Genomic DNA, 18126 nt, shown 5'->3' with positions numbered 1-18126 from the left:
GTGTATTTCACAACTGTAATATGCCCGATATCACCCGATTACATATGTAAGTCAATAAATCAATCTAAGAACAGCTCTCAAGAGGACACCTCTAAGAGGAGTTTGAAATATCAGATGGTATTTCAGGGGCTTTGGCTCTTCTCATATCATACATGACTCCAGATCAACGTAATGCTCCACAGTCCAATATGTTGGACTATTCATGCATTAGCTGATCTGGCATTTGACATCTGGTATAATCCGCCGATCAACATAATACTCCACAGCCCAATTTAGTGGGCTATTCATGTATTAGTCGATCTGTGTTTACATACATATATAATATGCACTCAAAGACTTTACTTTATTTGTGATTGAAGTTTGGGTAAGCATAAGCATAGTTTAAAACAAAATTATTTGAAGTGAGGTTATGTATATATTTCATACAAATTCACTATAACACTTAATATCGAATCTCTTTGAAAGATCCACATACGATCTTCATACGATCTTCCACATACGATAATCAAATCAGTTTCCAAAAACAGTTTCTTTAAACTTGTAAAAAAAACAACAACAAAATCATAAAAAAAAATATAACTTTTTTTAAAGACATTCTCAGAATTTGTGTCTTTTTGAACAGTTCATGTTTAGCACTTATGCTTTGTCCCAATTCACTCTTTAAAAGTAGTTTTCCGAAGGGGTTCTTATGTGTTTGTATTATATTTCATATTTACTAGGCACCAGGAAATATACTATTTGTTTTCAGATTTCTTAGATTTCTTACAACTTCATAAGTATCACATTTGCCATATAGAATAACTTGTTGATCATACTATGTATGCATATATATATACGTTTTTGGGGGACTTGAAAAACTTTTTAAGAGTACACTCAATTGTAGGAACATCGACTTCGACACACGGTTGCTCAGTGACTGAACTGACTGAAGGCTGCTCACAAATCAGGTTATACTTATATATTGTACATATACACTTAAGCATTTAGATGATTGGAATTGGATGATTTGGGTAACCGGTTCTGGGAGTCACAAGGGATCGAGGTATCACAGGGTAAGCAGGGGGTCAGGGGCTGGATTCAGGCACAAAAACACAGTTGATCTTGCCTCTATTCAATTAGAGACTACTTGTGAGTATTTATACATATGATTTATGTATATTACTACATAGATTATGCAAATTATGCACAGAGCACTACTTTTTTCTTCATTTCCATTTCCATTTCAATTTCATCACATCGATTAAAAAATATACAATCAGAATTGAACTAAACGCTGCACGCTGCTTGAGCGCAGCGGGTGAACAGCGCTCCACAAACCAAACATTTGCCTCGCTTCAGCTGGCGTCACTTAATGAAATCCCTCTGTAGCGGACTGAGACCCAAAAGCCCCCATAAGCCAGCTGGCGGCGTCAGAGAGCTCCACAACAAGAGAATGCGAGAGCCAAAAAGCATGCGAGCCAAAGCGATAGCGCGACAAGCGATGAGAGGCGAGGCGAGGTGTGCTCGCAAAGTTTGGCATTTGTTGTCCAAAAAGCTCTGGCAGCATATCAAGGGTATCAGGTCAGATCATTTTACATTTTCAATCAATATTTTATATGATAGCTAATAGGTATACCCTGTTAATAATGATTTATATATTCTTGATCAATAGCAACAGTCGATGAGATTCTGTCCGTCTGTCCTTATTCCCACAGATTATGTATACCAGAAACTTGAAGTTGTTAATCCAAGTTGAAAAATATTTATTCTGTGCATATATATGTGCTTAAACTTAGATCGATGTATGACTATAAACCCTATGGTGAGTGTCCAATGTGTGTATTATTTATTTATATATTCATATTTATAAATCTATCTATTTATATATTATTATGGAAGATTCGCTATATGCCGCATATGACCTTAAGATTTGGTAGGTTTTGAGGGTTGCGACAGTAGCGTTGCCAACCATTCCAGTGACGAAAGCCTTCGGTGGCTTGTATGTACTTGGCGCAGGAAGCCGCCTCTCGCAGATTTACATCGAGCAGCTCTGGAATTGGACAAGAATTGGACAGCCAGTTAAGAAGGAAAGTGTTGAGAGTAAAAAAGTTGCCAAGTTGATGGTAAAAACCTGCACATTTGATGTTACAGACACCGCCTCGTCTGTTCTCCTGGCAAAAGCGTGTGTTGATCTGAAATAATCCATAGTTGTGAGATCCATTGGGATTCGTTGTCATCTTCGCGGTATCCAACTCGCTCTCATGCTCCAGCAAGCATATCCCTGGTGAGGTGGAGACAAAGACTATATATTTAAGACCCCCTATCTCTCTCTCTCTCTCTCTCTCTCTCTCTCTCTCTCTCTCTCTCTCTCTATCTCTCTGTCTCTCTCTCTCTGTGTACTCACAATTGGAGAGCAGGCTGCGCTCAAAGCTGTGCTGTTCGAGCAGCTTGCGGGCAAGCTCACAGCGCATATAACGCTTGCCCAGCACCGTGCTAGAACTGAACCACAAGCCCACCACCAGGAGCAGTGCAATCGATGTCGATCTCATTTTGAGACTGTGCGCCGGTGCTTGAGCTGGAAATTGATCTCAGCTGCGGTAATCTCAGCATCATCATCTGCTGCGGCTGCTCAGACAGCTATTGATGACTTAAAGCTGATAAGCTTCATTTGCGTTGTTCTCAATGGGCAATTACATGTGTGTATGTGTGTGTGTGTGTGTGTATTTGTGCATAGGTATGTATGTGCATACATCTAATTACTGTAGGGTTCAGGGGGCAAAACCGGGGGTATCTCGATTGCGATTCTTTTCAGCGAGTTTTTTTATAATTGATTACTGCCGCATTCGTAACAGGTACACAGAGTGTCAAATGAAGTGCTTATAATTGGTGTTTTTTGTTGTTTTTTAAGCTTGATATGTTTTTGATAGTCGTTTCCCATGACGAAAGTTGGAAAAGTTGATTTTTGTAATTAGAAGAAGAATCATTTTAAATTATCTACATATATGAAAAATAGCATAAGCAAGTTTACACACATTTTTTGTGATGCACGTTTTGCGCTACAGGTAGGCCCATTCTAATACATGAATATTTATATATAAATCATTATAATTATCGCTTATGATCAACTGATGAGGCACAACTCAATGTATTCATAAAGCTTGGCTTATTAATTGAAAGACCTGCAGTAAATTAGCTTTTGGTTCTTGCATTGGCTATTGACTTGCAATAGTTACTTAGTAAGTACACTTAGTAAGTACACACATACGTCTAAGTAACTATCGTCATGAAAAAGCTCAAGTGAAGACACACACCAGAAACAGGAAAACTTCTCAAAAAACACACACGTTGCCTGAATCCGTGCAAAATTACTAAAAACTTAGCAAAGCACATGTATTTTAAATAAGCAATGTAACGTAAAGAAAATGTGGTCAGTTTTCGACTGCTAGATACTCGGTCTTGCATATTTTTTAAACAATTATTGCCATTAATGAGTTCAAGTTATATATTACATAAAATGAAGTCAGAAGAAAAGAGAAAAACATTATTTTGAGAAAGACAATAATTCATCGAAGGTGTTTTGCTGGCCAAGTCAAATGCATATTGTACAGCAGTGGCTTGAACTTTCACATGTACACAAATAAGCTTTTGTGCTTTCATAAGATTATAGTGTAGAGCTTTTCTTTGCTCAACACACACGCAATATTTGTTGCGCCTAACAATTATGTTAAGCATCTTATATTTATTATGTAATCCACTTTGCTAAAATATATAATGTGGGATAGTGTTTTAAAAGTAGACTTTTCCGCTTGCATGCTATGTATAATCATAATTGAAGGTTGATCTTTGCATTATGTATTTTAAATCATTTTCGTGTTGTATTCTCTGTACCAAAATTCACCTCTATATTCTTAATATTCAACGACATACTCGAATCTGAGTTCGAAATGGTTTATCGATTAGTAGGGCTGCAATTCTTATTAAAAAATATTTATTTACTGTAGTAAGCTATTGACGACAAATTGCTATAAACGCTATCGACGTTAGTGAAACACGACAAAATAACTCTTTCAATTATATATATATATATGGATATCTGTCGAAAAACATAGAACTATAAAAAGTTTCTGAAACCAAAGCAACTACACTGATGAAAAAGGAATTTGAATTTAATAATGCCGTCTTTGCAAAAAATAAAATATTTTTTCTTGTGGTTGAAATAACTTATTTCATTTCGATAGAGATCCCTTTATCATTTTAGAAAATGAATGAATGACATCTTTGAACAAACTTTTAGAGACTTTTCCCAATAATAAATATTATTAAAATCTATTTTAAAAACCATTTTTTTTTTTTTTTTTTAGATGCTGAAAATAAATATCATTGTAAAATTTGAGTCGACTTTAAAAAGTCCATACTATTTAACTTAATAATAATTAGACAGCAACTAGCCTAGCAAATAGGACTTTCTTGTTTATTCGAACATTTCGTATCATTAGATGAACAGCAATCTCTAAAAATGAACTGAATCTGCGGCTTTAACCTCAAGTTCCATGAAAAGTCGAGCTTTCAGTCCTCAGCCCTGAAAGCTCAGTTTAGCAGCTGCTGTCGCTGGCAAAGCGAAGCTTTTTAAGCATACCCACTCATGCTCACTCTCACACACACACACACACACAGTAGGACATGCATGAGTGTAAATACCAACCCCCAGTTGCAAGTTGCAACCACCGTTTCGCGCTTAATATCGATCCTGGGGCACGCGCAGTCGCAGTTAAGCTTGAGTTCAGATTTCGACTGCAGAGCACCGAGTCCGAGTCCGGAGCCGTGCTCGAGTCCGACTCCGTGAACCAAGTCCGCTCGAGACAACGAGTCACTCGTGCCGTCAACGCCACTTGCAGTCGTTTGTGAGCGTTCGCAGCGCAAGGTACTCTTCAAGTTTCCTGGCGCATTTGAACCATAGGTGTGACTGAACAGCACAAGGTTGTCAACCTGCTTTCCACACATAGACACCGAGAGAGACAGACAGAGAGTGTGAGAGAGTGAGAGAGATGGACAGAGAGCGAGCGATTGAGAGAGCGTGAAGAAATTGCAAAACTTTTTTTTTCCAGTTCTTGTGTCGGCATTAAAATTGTTGTTGTATTTGGTTATGTTTTTTTTTCGAGTGCGTGCCAAAATCAATGAAAGAAAAACACAGAAAAACAGTGAAAGAAAACCAAGTGGAAATATATCCACAAAACAGAATAAAAAAACTTAACAAATTCCCTTTTGTTGTGAAAATACAAACGAAATTCCAATTTTTGTGCTGCCTCAATTAAAGTACATCATCTTTATTTCTAGTGTGTGTGTGTGTGTGTGTGTGTGTGTTGGTGTGTTGGTGTCTTTTGCGCAATGCAATAAGGCGAGGAGAGAGAATGTAGTCTGTGCGTATGTATGTGATTTGTATGTGTGTGTGCGTGATTGTGCGTGCGCAGTTGTTCCAAATGAAACAAGAATGTTAGAGAGCGAGTCTGTGTGTGCGTGCTTGTGTGTGTGTGTGAGGGGGTGTGGGTGTGGACACTGTAACTGAACTAAACGGAGCTGAACTGAACTGAACTGACTTCAGCTGTTTTCTTTAGGATTCCACGAACACATCGTGTCTGCCCAGAAGCCTTTCGAATGAAAATCGCTTGTCGTCGATTCGCTGCTCAGCCGAGTGAAGCCGAATTCCGATGACTCTGACACTTGTGTATTTATGTAAATACAAATACAAATACACACAGATACAGTTACAGATACAGTTACAATTACAGTTACAGCTACAGTTACAGTTACAATTACAGTTACAGCAGCAGCTACTGCTACAGCAGCAGCTACAGTTACAGTCGCAGTCGCAAGTCGCTTTACTTGAGTTGATTGGACTAATAAATGTAACGGGTTTTAAGCAGGGCACACACACACACACACGTACACAGCCAAGCAAACACCGATTTATATATTTAGACCGAGCCAATAGTAGCGAGTGAATACAGACAACAAACAGCGAGTAGCGAGTGCCTGCTACCAGGGAGTAGTGGGAGAGTCCGAGAGTCTTGGAATAACCGTAGCATACGCTCTGGCGTATGTTTGCTCTCGCGCTCTCTCTCTCTCTCTATCTCTGTGCTCGTGTGTGTGTGTGTGTGTGTGCTGTGTTGTACCTTCAACTGCCCAAAGCTATCTCGCTCGCGCTTGCTTCAGCTGCCGCTCGCTCTACCTATCTCTCTCTCATTCTCTCCCGCTCACACTCTTATTTTCTCGCCTGCTCATAAGCAGCTTCTACTACGTTCTACAATGAAATACTACGACGCACACACACACACACACACACACACACAAACACACACATACATTAGTTATATAGTTTTTGGGGGCAGCACAAGGAATCAACCTTTGGGGCAGCAGCAGCAGCGAAAGCAACAAAATCAACAAAAACAACAAAAGCACGCCAGCAATTCAGCTCGTTGGCTGTAATTTTATATTTATATTCCTTTTGAAGTAATTAGCTTTTATTATTGCTGTTGTTGCAGTTGCAGTTGCAGCCAAGAGGCAAAAGCAAAGTGCTTAAACAAACAAACCGAAACATAGACACAGTTCAAGTGTAAACGAGTCACAACAACAACAACAACAACAAAAAGAAAAAGAAAAGCCAAAAGCTCATAAAGAAAAAGATAAACACCAAACAACAAACAACAAATTAAGAACCGTTCGAAACTAAACGAGAGCTAAAAAGGCAAACGAAAGCCAAAAAGTTCTCAAAATGTGCGTCTCGCTGCGTCGTTATTTGTTGCTGCAGAGCCTTTGGGCCGCCGTCGTCCTTTTTGGCACTGTCCAGGTGAGTCATACAATACCAAAAAATCCAACCACACACACACAACCACACACAAACACACACACACACCATTTTAGCTGCTCAAAGCGGGCCGCAAAAATGTGCCAGCGCAAAAGAGACTCAGCTCTCGTCGCTTGTCTTTACAAGCACACACACACACACACACTTACACACACACTTACACACACACACAATGTGTGTGATGCGAGTGTGCGCAAATATTGGCTTAATTGAACAGTTTTTTCCATTTTCTTTATTTCTTTTCGTCTTTTTTGAGTTTTTGTTTTGGTAGCCCAACGACCCCTCGCCGAATCGTTAGTTGAGCTGGCAACACTTACACAACACGCACCCAAGCAATTTGCATATGAAAGTAGCACCCAGTGGCCAGCAGGTGTTGTGAATACATCCACCCTCCCTCCCACATAGACACCCCCCGCCCCGCACCACCCTCCACCACAGGTCATGAAAAGAGCTGGACAAACCATTAACTAATGATAGTGTTATTAGGCCCTCCGATCTGTCGAAATAAATATTCCGTTGAATTAAATGCGAATGGAAGTTTTTTACATGGCCCTAGCACAACTTCAGCACTACTTCAGCACTCCTTACATATTTTGTATATCTCACAAATATTTTCTAGATTGTAAAGTGAGATCAGCGGCAAGCAGTCAGTTTTCATCAATTTAGATTTTGTTAAGTGCGTAGGACGAATACAAATAGTATTCAATATGCAAACACTGAAAGACTATTTACTCTTTATATGTACAATTTGCCGTAGTCCTTACTTAGGGGTCCCTGCTCTTGTCTGTATTTGCCTTAGCAATTTTACTGCACTTAAGTAACTCAAAGCAATTTACTCAGCTCGAGCAGTTTAGATTGGATAGCCACACACACACACACACATTGTATATATATAAATATGTGTATATATATTGTTGTTGCCAGCTAGCAATTTAAGGCAAGAGAAAAACAAAAACAAAAACCTTATCAAATTCATATACACACACTCAAGGGTTTTATAACGGGCGGCTTGGTGATTGTTAGCGGCGGGGTGTGCTTGGGGCAGGGGAGCAGGGCGAGTGAAGGGGGGGTTCTGTGTGTGTGTTACACTAAGCTGATTTATAAGTTGGCCAGCTCCTTGCTTTCGATTCTTCCGGCTGGAACTACACGTTCAGGTGCTTTTTGTACAGCTTTGTTTTCCTATTTTTCCTAGCTCGTTGCTTTGTATGCAGACTGCAATTTGTTTTTGTTTTTATCCTTCCTTTCATTGGTACTCCGTTGTATGAGTGTGTGTGTGTGTGTTGCCAGATACTTTAATACCGCTATTCATGTGAGTCGTCGTTGCTGCCAGCAATTTATGAGTGACCCAGGGCACAGGCCTATGGCTGTCACAGTCACAGTCACAGTCATAGCCAGCAACCACTTGCAATGGCAGTGGCAGTTCCTGTTCCACTTCCACTTCCACCTCCACATACACATCCATCTCCATCTCCACCCTTATCCGTACCCTCAACCCTAAACCTTACTTACTGTAGGCCTTACAGCGTCAGCAAGCCGTCAACATTGCCGTGCACGTTATCAGAGCCAACGCATCGCTCGTCATGGTTTTTATTTAAGTTTCTTTTTGTATACGATGAACCCATTAAAAATGGATAAAAGTGTAACATGAAGTTGTGCGAAAGTCTGTATGTAACAGTCAGCTATATATATATATATATATATATATATATATATATATATAATATTTGTGTATATATATACCCGTGATCGCTATCGACAGACAAGTTCATCTAGCCATGTTCGTTTGTCCAAATTCAGATTTTGAATATAAGCTATTTTATTTGATCGATAACGTTTCGCGTTTCGTTTCCGAAATATCGATAAATATCGATACTTATCCATAGCAACAACAGACACAATTGTTAATATATAGTCTTACAATTGATATTGGATATATTAGTGATCCACTGTACAAATTTAATTGAGGTCGGTATTGGTTTATCTTCTAGTCGAGCTCTCTTGACTAGCGCATTCTTATTTATATCTTTTTTCAATGTTTTTCTTTTTGTTGCTGCTGTCAGTGGTTGCTTACGTATGTTTCTATTTTTATTTTTTTTTGTGTTACCAAATGCATTGCGCTCTGCTTTGGATTCAGGGTTTTTCAACTTTTTTGTTGTTGTTGCTTTCGTTGTCACACGCGTGTCTGACTCATGCGCCATATGCCTCACATTTACGCAGCAATGTGCAATACGCAACACGCAAGAACCCAACAGCATAACAACCCGGCAACCCAACCACAACCGTCGCCTGGATTGTTAGCTGATATCAGCCTGGATACCGTTCCTTGCACAACCCATACAAAGTCTAGTCACACAGTTAAGCCCTTACACTTAGGGGCATAACGGACGGGTGTTGTGGGGCAGTGGGTAGGGGGTTAAAGGTTGGTAACTGCGCGTAGCAGGCCATTTGACTGTCGGGCCAACAACTGCAAACAGGCAACTGGCAACTGGCAACTGGCAAATGGCGGGCAGCAAGTTGTCAACTCGCTGGTCGCTCAACTTTAGCTAGCTCTTAAGCCATCTTAACAGTAAACTTAAACCAAGTCCGCTATCGTGGTTAAGTAGAGTTGATAACGCGCTGGGCCAGCAACTTTAAGCCCATTACTAAAACTCGACAATCTGCTGAGCTGGAGCCGATTTTCGGCATTAATTTACAATTGACTTAACAACTTAATCACTACGTCTCAGCCAATATAGTACAGTAGTCAACTAATAGATACCCTGCACCCAAGCTCATGATCAATGTTACGTCAAGGTAGAATCAACTCGGCTATTTATGCTGATCAGTATAGATTAAATTAAGTGGCAACTTGCACCAAGATTGCCAGAGGCAACCTTTAACGAGTGGCACACAAATCAAATGCATTCCATTGATGCACTCGAAGTGAATGAGTTGTGTGCGGATTCTGTTTGATGTAGCTAGGTTATTGTTATCTCCCTCTCTCTTACTCAGTCACTCTCTGTCGCTCATCATAGCTGGTTGCACGCATTTAGTCGCTCGAAGTGCAAATGCACTGACCCCTGCCCCCTACAACATTGATCCTGCCCCAACTTATACGATGTATGCAATGGCATCGGAAATCGACCGCTGCCTTCTCCTCCTCGTCCTTGCACACACACCCACGCATCCTTTGTCCTTTGGCATTTGTCAGGCTTGGCAATGCCAAACAACTTGGTCAGCTTTTGTCGCTGTTGCTGCCTCAATGACGATTGTTCTCATCCTCGTTCTCGTCCTCGTCCTCGTCCCCGTCCACATTCGCATCCAGATCGTGCTTGCTGTTGTTATTGTTGTTGTTGTTCGTGCACATTCATTAGTTGTGGTGTCACAGCCCACACACACACAGACACACACAGACAGACAGAGAGGCAGACAGAGAGGCAGTCAGAGAGAAGCACACAAATGGACTGTGCAGTGACCCCACTTCCTTTCAATTTCCCGTGCCACAGCAGAAATCCTTTTGCGTTTTCCTTTCTTGTCCTTTCTCGTTTGCTGCTGCTTCTGCCGCTGCCTTTGGCTTTGTTTGCTGTGTCCTTCAGCCGCATTTGGAATCCTCAACTCAACTCAACGCAGCTCGACTCGTTTCGATTCGTTTAGTTTCGTTTGGTTTCCTTCAGATTCGTTGCGCCATTTGGTTCCCTTTTTATTTCGCTATCTTCTCTTCTCTTCTCTTCTCCCTTTTTTTTTATTTTATTTAATTTTTTTTTTTTGTTTGCCTGCTGTCACTTGCTTTGTGCAGCTTTGGTTATGTTTTTTTTCCTCTGTAAGTGTGGCCAGGCGCCCCAACTGTCCTCGTGGCATGCCGCCATCCTTGTGTGTTAGTCAATTTGGCCCTTACCCTAAAAATATATATAGATATATATAGAATACATATATATATATATATATATAGATACATACCCATATCCAGTTACAAAGCGTTTACGCTTCAATGATTATGCATTTTTCTCAGTTCAACGTTGACAAAGGCGCATATGAAGCCGCGACAAACCCCACCTCTACCTCCACCTTCACCTTCACCTCTACCTCTGCCCCCGTCCCGACCCGACTTCTTGTGTTTTAGGCTAATATCGCTATCGCTCTCAGACAAAGCCTGAGCCTGGCATAGTTATTGATACATGTATAAATATGTGTATACATATGTATGCATATAGCAAGTCAGGTAGCGATTTAGGGTCAAGTGGAGCGTATTAAGAAGTGGAACATATTCATGTGGGCAACGCATGTTGAAGGTATGTGTAATGTGTAATTCACCACTGCCGACGCCCCGTTGCCAAAATCAATGTCAGACCACATGGGTCAACAACATTTATCCTGTGGCAAGCAACCACAAGGTGACGGCTCTTCAGGTAAGACCAACTTGTTCCAAAGGGCGCTGACGATAATGACGATTTTGCCGCTGCTGCTGATGACGCGACGAATGACGATGTTGATGTTGATGATGATGATGATGATGATGATGATGATGATGATGCTTATCCCGATGACTCACATAATTAAGCAAATGAAGCAAACGAAGCGCAAGGCAAAAGGTGTAAAAAAAATATATAAGCGAAGCGAAGAGAGAAATAAAAGAAAAATAGACAAGTTAACGAAACGCAAACGCAGAGACATAAAAACCAAATCGGCGTCGAAAAAGCAAGCCAAAAGCTATTCTAGCCACACATACATACACACACACACACAGCTGTTACATGGCACAAGTTTTGCGTTTGAAGTGTTGTCCTCGTGGACTGAAGGGAGGCAGGAAACGTGCTGCCTGCACTCAGAAAAAATGCCATATTTTGTGGAATGAATTTCTGTTTTCTTCTCAGAGTTTCTGAAATGATCTATCTTTTTTTAAAATTGAAATGGGATTTTAGAGAACAAAGCTTTCTACATTTTAAAAACACATTTCTTGCTCACAAACAATACAACTGTGTTTTCGAACATAATACTATGATTTTGTTCGGCAATATACCCAATTCTATAGCATTATATGTGTGTATAACTCTTTAAAAATGTTAAATTGCAACTCATTTTTAAACTCACTTTGCCAGAAACTTAAGTGTTTTTAAATTCAAGAGGGAAATATTTAAGTATTACATTTAATTTTGAAAATATGTTTTATCATCATCTTATATTCGTCTCATTTTCTGTACAGAAATTAATATAAAAATACCAAATATTTCTCAAAAGTATAAATAAAAATAAGGAAAGGCTTTCCTAAATTTTATATAATTTCATGTCAATTGTCACGACAATTTTAATTTTGTGGTGAATATTTTTTCTGAGTGTGTTCGGGCTCGTTCGCCCTCGGTACCCGTGAGTCCCGCTTAATCCCGCTCGGTCTTATGCCTCGTCGCCATTTTGTTGGCCAGACAAGAAAGGGTGCTCCAGCAATCTGTATGTGATTTCATCGCGGCTTCAGCTCATGCAAACAGTAGCTGCCAAAACAGGGATGGGTGAAGGAGGGGGCCGCTGGGTTGATGGGACACACTCATTGATAGCCTTAACCCCATCGGGAAAGGAGGAGAAGCTGCTCGAGCTGCAGAATAAACTTCGCCTGATTCGTCTGTTCGTTTGTTTGTCTATCCACACATAAGCATCCTACACAATAATACATACATATATATATCTGTACATATATATATGTATGTATATATATATGTATATCATATACATACGCCATACAAGAAAGGCATATGGCAAAGGCAAGCTAACTCGGCGGCAGCTTGTGAACGTGGCAAGAAGATGTTAAATGCGAAGCCCGCAACGTGCAACGTGCCAAACTGAAATTGTGGCAGGTGCTTGAATTTGGCATTTTGTTGACTTTCTTGAGCACCCACAACCCCCTCCCCCTCCCCCTCCTCACTCACTCTCTCTCCATCTCTCTGTGTGCGTGTGTCTCCTTTAGGTTTGTAGCTAGTCCTGTCAACGTAGCATCTAGCCGAATGCATTATTTGTTCAAGTGGTTGACAGGCATTATTATTATTATTTTATTTTCTGGTTGCGTTGGGTGGTTGGCCTGTGAACGGAAACCGATTTCAAGTCTGAGGAGCAGAACCTGTGTCGGTCTCTGGTTCTGTTTCGGTTACTGGTTCGCATTCTTAACCTCTTACTGTGAAATGTATATGTATATATATATATATATATATATATATATCTGTGTTCAGTAGGAGTTCGCCGCTGATTTCATTTGAGTCGCATGCCACTTTTCAACGGTCTCACTGGAGTCACGTTGTTGGCAGTCAAATAAAAGAGAGCACTGGAGGGGCAGCTTGACTTAATGGCACCAGCAGCAGCCAGAGCACGAGCAGAAGCTGAAAAAGTCGAAGACAATCCGATGCATACGTTGAAAATGATTCTGCGTCTTGACGTTTCCACGCGAATTGGCTTGCCAGAAGCAAGCGGACTGAGTGGAGCATCATTATCGATGGTGTCATTAGCCAGGAGTGGAGTGTCGAGTGTCGGGAGAATGCCACTGAGAGTTGCCTGGAATAAGAGAAAGCACTTTGTCCGGTTCGTTGATAAACTACCGAATAGATAAGTGATGATGCAGCATACGAATGAATGAATAAATGAATAACTGAATAACTAGCCTCTTGCATACAAATGTAATGCCACAATTCAAATATATATGTGTATAAATATATATATTATATATATAAATATATGTCCATATGCTCTACAAGAATCTAAAGTTGATAGGTGAGCTTTCACATATTGTGTACTCATTTAAAATAGTCAAAACTTTTGATTTTTTAAACTTACTCGTCTCCCTTTTTCTTCCTTTCTCCTCATTCATATCATCCATAAATTATTCATATTTTTATTGAATTTATGATTGGAGAAGAACAGTTTAATATTCATTTTACAATTTGATGATTTAAACTGACACATTTGTGATGTGTTAACCATCTGTTGGCAAAATTATCGCTTGATTTAAATAAAACTGATAAAGCTGATCGGCTTATTTTGAATACTGAATATTGAAAAAAGTCTATCAATAGCTTTCTGCACATAACCCAATAAATAACAAACAAATTAAGATGGCTTTTATTTATATATACTTTGTATGCCATATAAATATTTGGCATGTTTCATCCAAATCGTAGTTTTTGCCGAGTGTTTGTATTGACCTCGTTTTCTGTACAGGCTCTGGATATAAGCAAAAAGAAAAAATGCCAAAATAAAATATGTGCCACAAACCAATGGGATTTCAAATGAGTCATGTAATTCGCGTGTTTTCAAGTCGATTTGGGACAAGGGATTTTGGGTAGCCAACAATTCCCATTCAAGTTGTCCGACAAGTTGCCCAGGTCTACCATAAAGTACACAATTTAAATTCAAATAATCAAATTTCGGCTACATTCACACAGCATAAAAAGCATCCAAACAGGCTGCTAATTACGTGACCCAATTAATTCACACAAATACACACACACATACAAGGAAATAGATTTGGTAGCTGGCATTTAAAATTTGTTGGCTTTAATAACAGCAAGAAAGAAAGAAAAAAATGAAATAAAAATATAAAATGTGTATGATAACCAAAAATGTTTATTTGAAATGTGCGCCAGGAAATACGTTGGGAGCAGCGACGCCCACGCACGCCCCCCCCCCCCCCTCTCTTCTCTGTGCCACAGCAAAAAAAAAACTTTTTATTTAGCTGGCTTTTTGTGCGGCACGGAAAATCCAATTTTATTTGCATTTTCATTAACAGCAAATAATAAAACGGAAATATGATTTTTATGCCATTCCCAGGCAAAAATTGTGACCCATGGACCAGTTTACGCAGCAGCTGCTGCTGCTACCCATTGCCCACTGCCCACTGCCCACTGCCCACTGCCCACTGCCCACTGGCCACTGGCAAGAGCCCCCAAGACTCACTCCCATCTTGCCATTCGCCTGGCCCCAGGCCACGCCTTGTGCGCCCATTTCCAGGCCATTACAACTTGCATTTCCGTTTTGGCTTTTTGCAGCTTTTGCTACTTTTGCTGTTGCTGTTTTTGGTGATTATAAGCAATTTGTGTTATAAAATCGCAATATTGCATTTTTGTACGGTTGCTTGCTGCCTCAATCCAGCCTCCCACATCCCCTCCGACTACCCCACTGCCACTGCCACTGCCACTGCTACTCTCATTTCAATTTTCATTCATTTTCCACGTTTTTAGCTTTTCTCGTTTGGCTTATTTTTCAATTGGCATAGTTTTCGCTTGCTTGGCTTCCTTCATAATTTTTACCTCTTCTTTTCATAAACCCATTTGCTCCCCCTTTCTCCGTCCCGCTCTCTCTTTCTCTGTCTCCATCTCTCTCTATGTGTCTGTCTCTCTTAGGCTCTCCAATCGAATATATGCATTTTTGTTGTGAACAGCAAACCTTAAAATATTAATTCCAAATATTGTGAAATGGCTTCAGTCATGATTTATGCATCATGATTCAACGCTTCTACCAGCAATTGCCAGACAAGTTTTCAGATTAAATGGCTGCTGCCGAAAGGCCGGTTTTAATTTCTGGATTTACTTGATCTCAGCTGAAGCTGAAGCTGGCAACGAAACAATGCAACCAAATCAAAGACCGATCCCAAATCCAACTTCAGTTCAGGACACATTAAAGCTGTTGCCCCTCCCCCCGGAGGCGAGAACAGCCACCCCGTCATCATCCGTATTCCCCAAATCCCATTTGGCTATCAGCATTTCGAGGCGTGTAGCTGGGCGGGAGGTGTTTGGGGTGGTTCTGGGTGTTCGCTTGTAAAAACGGAGAGTGGATCCAACAAGGCCCCAAACCATTTGAGAGCCATAAAAATGGGCACTGCGCGTCATGTGCTGGCATAATAGGAGAAGAGGGGCGTTACAGGGGAGTCTACTGCCTGCAATGGCTCTGAATATGACTTTTGCTTGTGTACATATATGTATGTGTGTGTGTGTGTGAGTGTGTCTGTCTGTCTGTATGTGTGTGGTGTCAGAGTCAAGTGAAGCGCAATATTTGTGACATAAAATTTGCTATTAAATTAAATTTTATTTGCACATTCATTCAAAATACCCCAGCACCAAATATGTTGGAAAGCAAAAAGGACAAAAAATGAATATGACGGCTATAAAACGAAGAAGAAGAGGGCGAAATAAATACATACAGATCCATATACATATACATATACATATATAGATATATGCATATGAAGTGGTGGCAAGCTAGAATTGGAGTTGCAGGTTGGGTATGGAGTTGGATATTTTCTACGTAAGTCGCCCATTTGCTGGCAGAATTGAATTTTATGGTCCCGTTTGCAGATAATGAAATTTATATACACAGCCAGGCGGACGAGCAGACAGACAATAAGACTGACTGGCAGACAGACAGACAGACAGAAGGACAGATAGACAGACCAATGTGGCTGAACTCAAGATTAAGCATTTCGCGTATTCAAAGAGATGCTGAAGCAATGAAAACAATATTTAAGTACCAAGTGTAAAATACATATTCAGTTCATAAGCTCCCTTTGAAAAAGAAAGAAAAATAGAGAGAGAAATTCTTAAACTTAGTCAAATTACACTTTTATCCAAATGGAAATTGCCAAAGCATGCAAGGATGAGGCAAACCGGGTTTTGTCTGACCTGTAAATATGTTTTCATTAAACATTTATGAATTGGAGTATAACCTTTTGCATAGACATTTATGTTGCCCACCCATAGATTCATACATATGCACATACATTCACTTATTTAGTCTCACTTCGAAATGAATACATTTGCATTCGTAGCATGCGCATTGTATTCAAGGTAAATGTGAATAAAATAGTTTTTGTGCTGTCGTCTGTTTTGGCCTGTCGTTGGCAGAAAACTTATTTGCATCTAACTGATTTCGATGTCGCCCTCGGTCCACTTCCCACAGCTCCTCTCTCTCTCTCTCTCTTCATGAGGCATGCAACAGTTCAGCCAGATTGCATAAGACTCCCATAAGCGTTCTCCAGTCGAGAGCGCTCGACTGAGGATGTTAACGAATAAATGCCATTAACGTGACAATCTTATAATCCAGATTTATAGATCTATATACATATATATGTGCGCTATGTGCGATTTTATTATAACAGTTAATAGTATTACCAATATAATGATAATAGCGGATTGATTCGCCGGTTTGCGAATTCGCTCTCGATGTCGATTCTTTGCTCGTCAATGGTTGTCGAGGGATATCGTCCCTCGTCCCTCGTCCTCGCTGTGCTGTTCACGTTCATCGTTCATCCTCGCAGGCAATATGCCAGTCCATATTTCTGTGGTCCGAATTGCTTTCCTCCTTTTGCAAAAGTTTATCAAACTCTATTTACTCATTTTCAATTTCAGCTTTGGGTATGCAAAGAGAATTGAAAGAGATTTTCAAAGTGTGTCCCAAAGTACTCATTTATGGCGATGTGCGTGCATGCGTGTGTGTATGTATGTGTGTGTGTATCTATGTGTGTGTGTGTGCGTGTCGCTTGTGCTGTGAATGTCGCGTGTTCTGTGCCTTAACTTTGGCTTTGGCTTTGGCTGTCACCTAACCAAGAACCAGCCATGTCAACAAACAAGCCAACGCACACTGTAGTGCTGCTACTTCTAATACTCCTCCTCGTCCTCATCCTTGCCACTTGGCGACACCAGCTTAGCACCCACACCCTCCTCGGTGCATAATGCTGGCCGCCCGCAGCATATCATAAAATAATGTTGCACCCGCTGCTGCGAGTCAATGTGTGTGTTTGAGTGTCAACTGTAATTGTATTTGTTGCTGTATCACACACAAACACATTCAGAGGAACGCACTCAATGCTGTGTTGTCGCCTGTTGTTGCTGCTGTTGCAGTTGCAAGTGAGTTGGCTGCGTGGGCGACTCTGTTAAACTCGGCTGCTTGGCTGGCTGGCTGACAATTTGCCAGCTAAGCACAGCTGTGGCAAAAAGTTAATGGCCAGAGTCAAACCATGAAGCCAGCATTCAACCCGCCCCACTTTCAATCCGCCCTACTTTCAACCCGGCCCGCCTTCAGCCCGCCTCTTCAGCAACCCATTCTTCTTCTCATCGCTATGGCTCGCTATTTGTTCCCTTGTTTGCTAGTGTGTGCGTTTTAATGCCTTTGTCACTTGGGTTCTATTAGTCACAAGTACACACACACACACACACACGCACACACAGCTGCTTGGTAGTTTATCGTTTAAATATTTCAAGTGTGGCACAGACAACAACAATGATAATTTCCTCATGTCTTGGTATGCGGCATGCAGCGCGTGGCATGTTGCTGCATTA

General features: G+C 40.6%; 2 protein-coding genes across 10 annotated transcripts in view; one reads left to right on the top strand and one right to left on the bottom strand.

Moving 5' to 3' along the window:
- Positions 1-1725: 1725 nt before the first annotated feature.
- Positions 1726-2542, bottom strand: LOC6565938 (lysozyme). 3 transcript variants are annotated; one of them, XM_032738822.1, is made up of 3 exons: positions 2384-2542; positions 2111-2281; positions 1726-2029 (listed from the first exon to the last, which is right to left on the bottom strand). In XM_032738822.1, the coding sequence occupies exons 1-3, from the start codon at positions 2526-2528 to the stop codon at positions 1884-1886; spliced, it is 462 nt and encodes a 153-aa protein (XP_032594713.1). In that variant the 5' UTR covers positions 2529-2542; the 3' UTR covers positions 1726-1883. The 3 variants fall into 3 exon arrangements, with proteins under 3 accessions (XP_032594713.1, XP_001992448.1, XP_032594714.1); XM_001992412.2 differs by having other exon boundaries at positions 2111-2260; XM_032738823.1 differs by lacking the exon at positions 1726-2029 and having other exon boundaries at positions 2111-2171.
- Positions 2543-4870: 2328 nt separating this feature from the next.
- LOC6565937 (amyloid-beta-like protein) overlaps positions 4871-18126 on the top strand; it is a 53879-nt gene continuing 40623 nt past the window's right edge. For 6 of the 7 annotated variants that reach the window (XM_032738954.1, XM_032738953.1, XM_032738950.1 and 3 more), the window contains exon 1: positions 6519-6823. In XM_032738954.1, coding sequence (XP_032594845.1) covers positions 6749-6823 — 75 coding nt within the window. In that variant the 5' untranslated portion in view covers positions 6519-6748. Of the gene's footprint in view, positions 4957-6518; positions 6824-18126 lie in introns of those variants that run through there. The other variant, XM_001992411.2, reaches the window with a different exon arrangement.

Source organism: Drosophila grimshawi, unplaced genomic scaffold (assembly GCF_018153295.1).
Source record: "Drosophila grimshawi isolate 15287-2541.00 unplaced genomic scaffold, ASM1815329v1 contig_848, whole genome shotgun sequence".
Lineage (NCBI taxonomy): Eukaryota > Metazoa > Arthropoda > Insecta > Diptera > Drosophilidae > Drosophila > Drosophila grimshawi.
The sequence above is the reverse complement of the archived record's forward strand: the minus strand, read 5'-3'. Positions and strand labels throughout refer to the sequence as shown.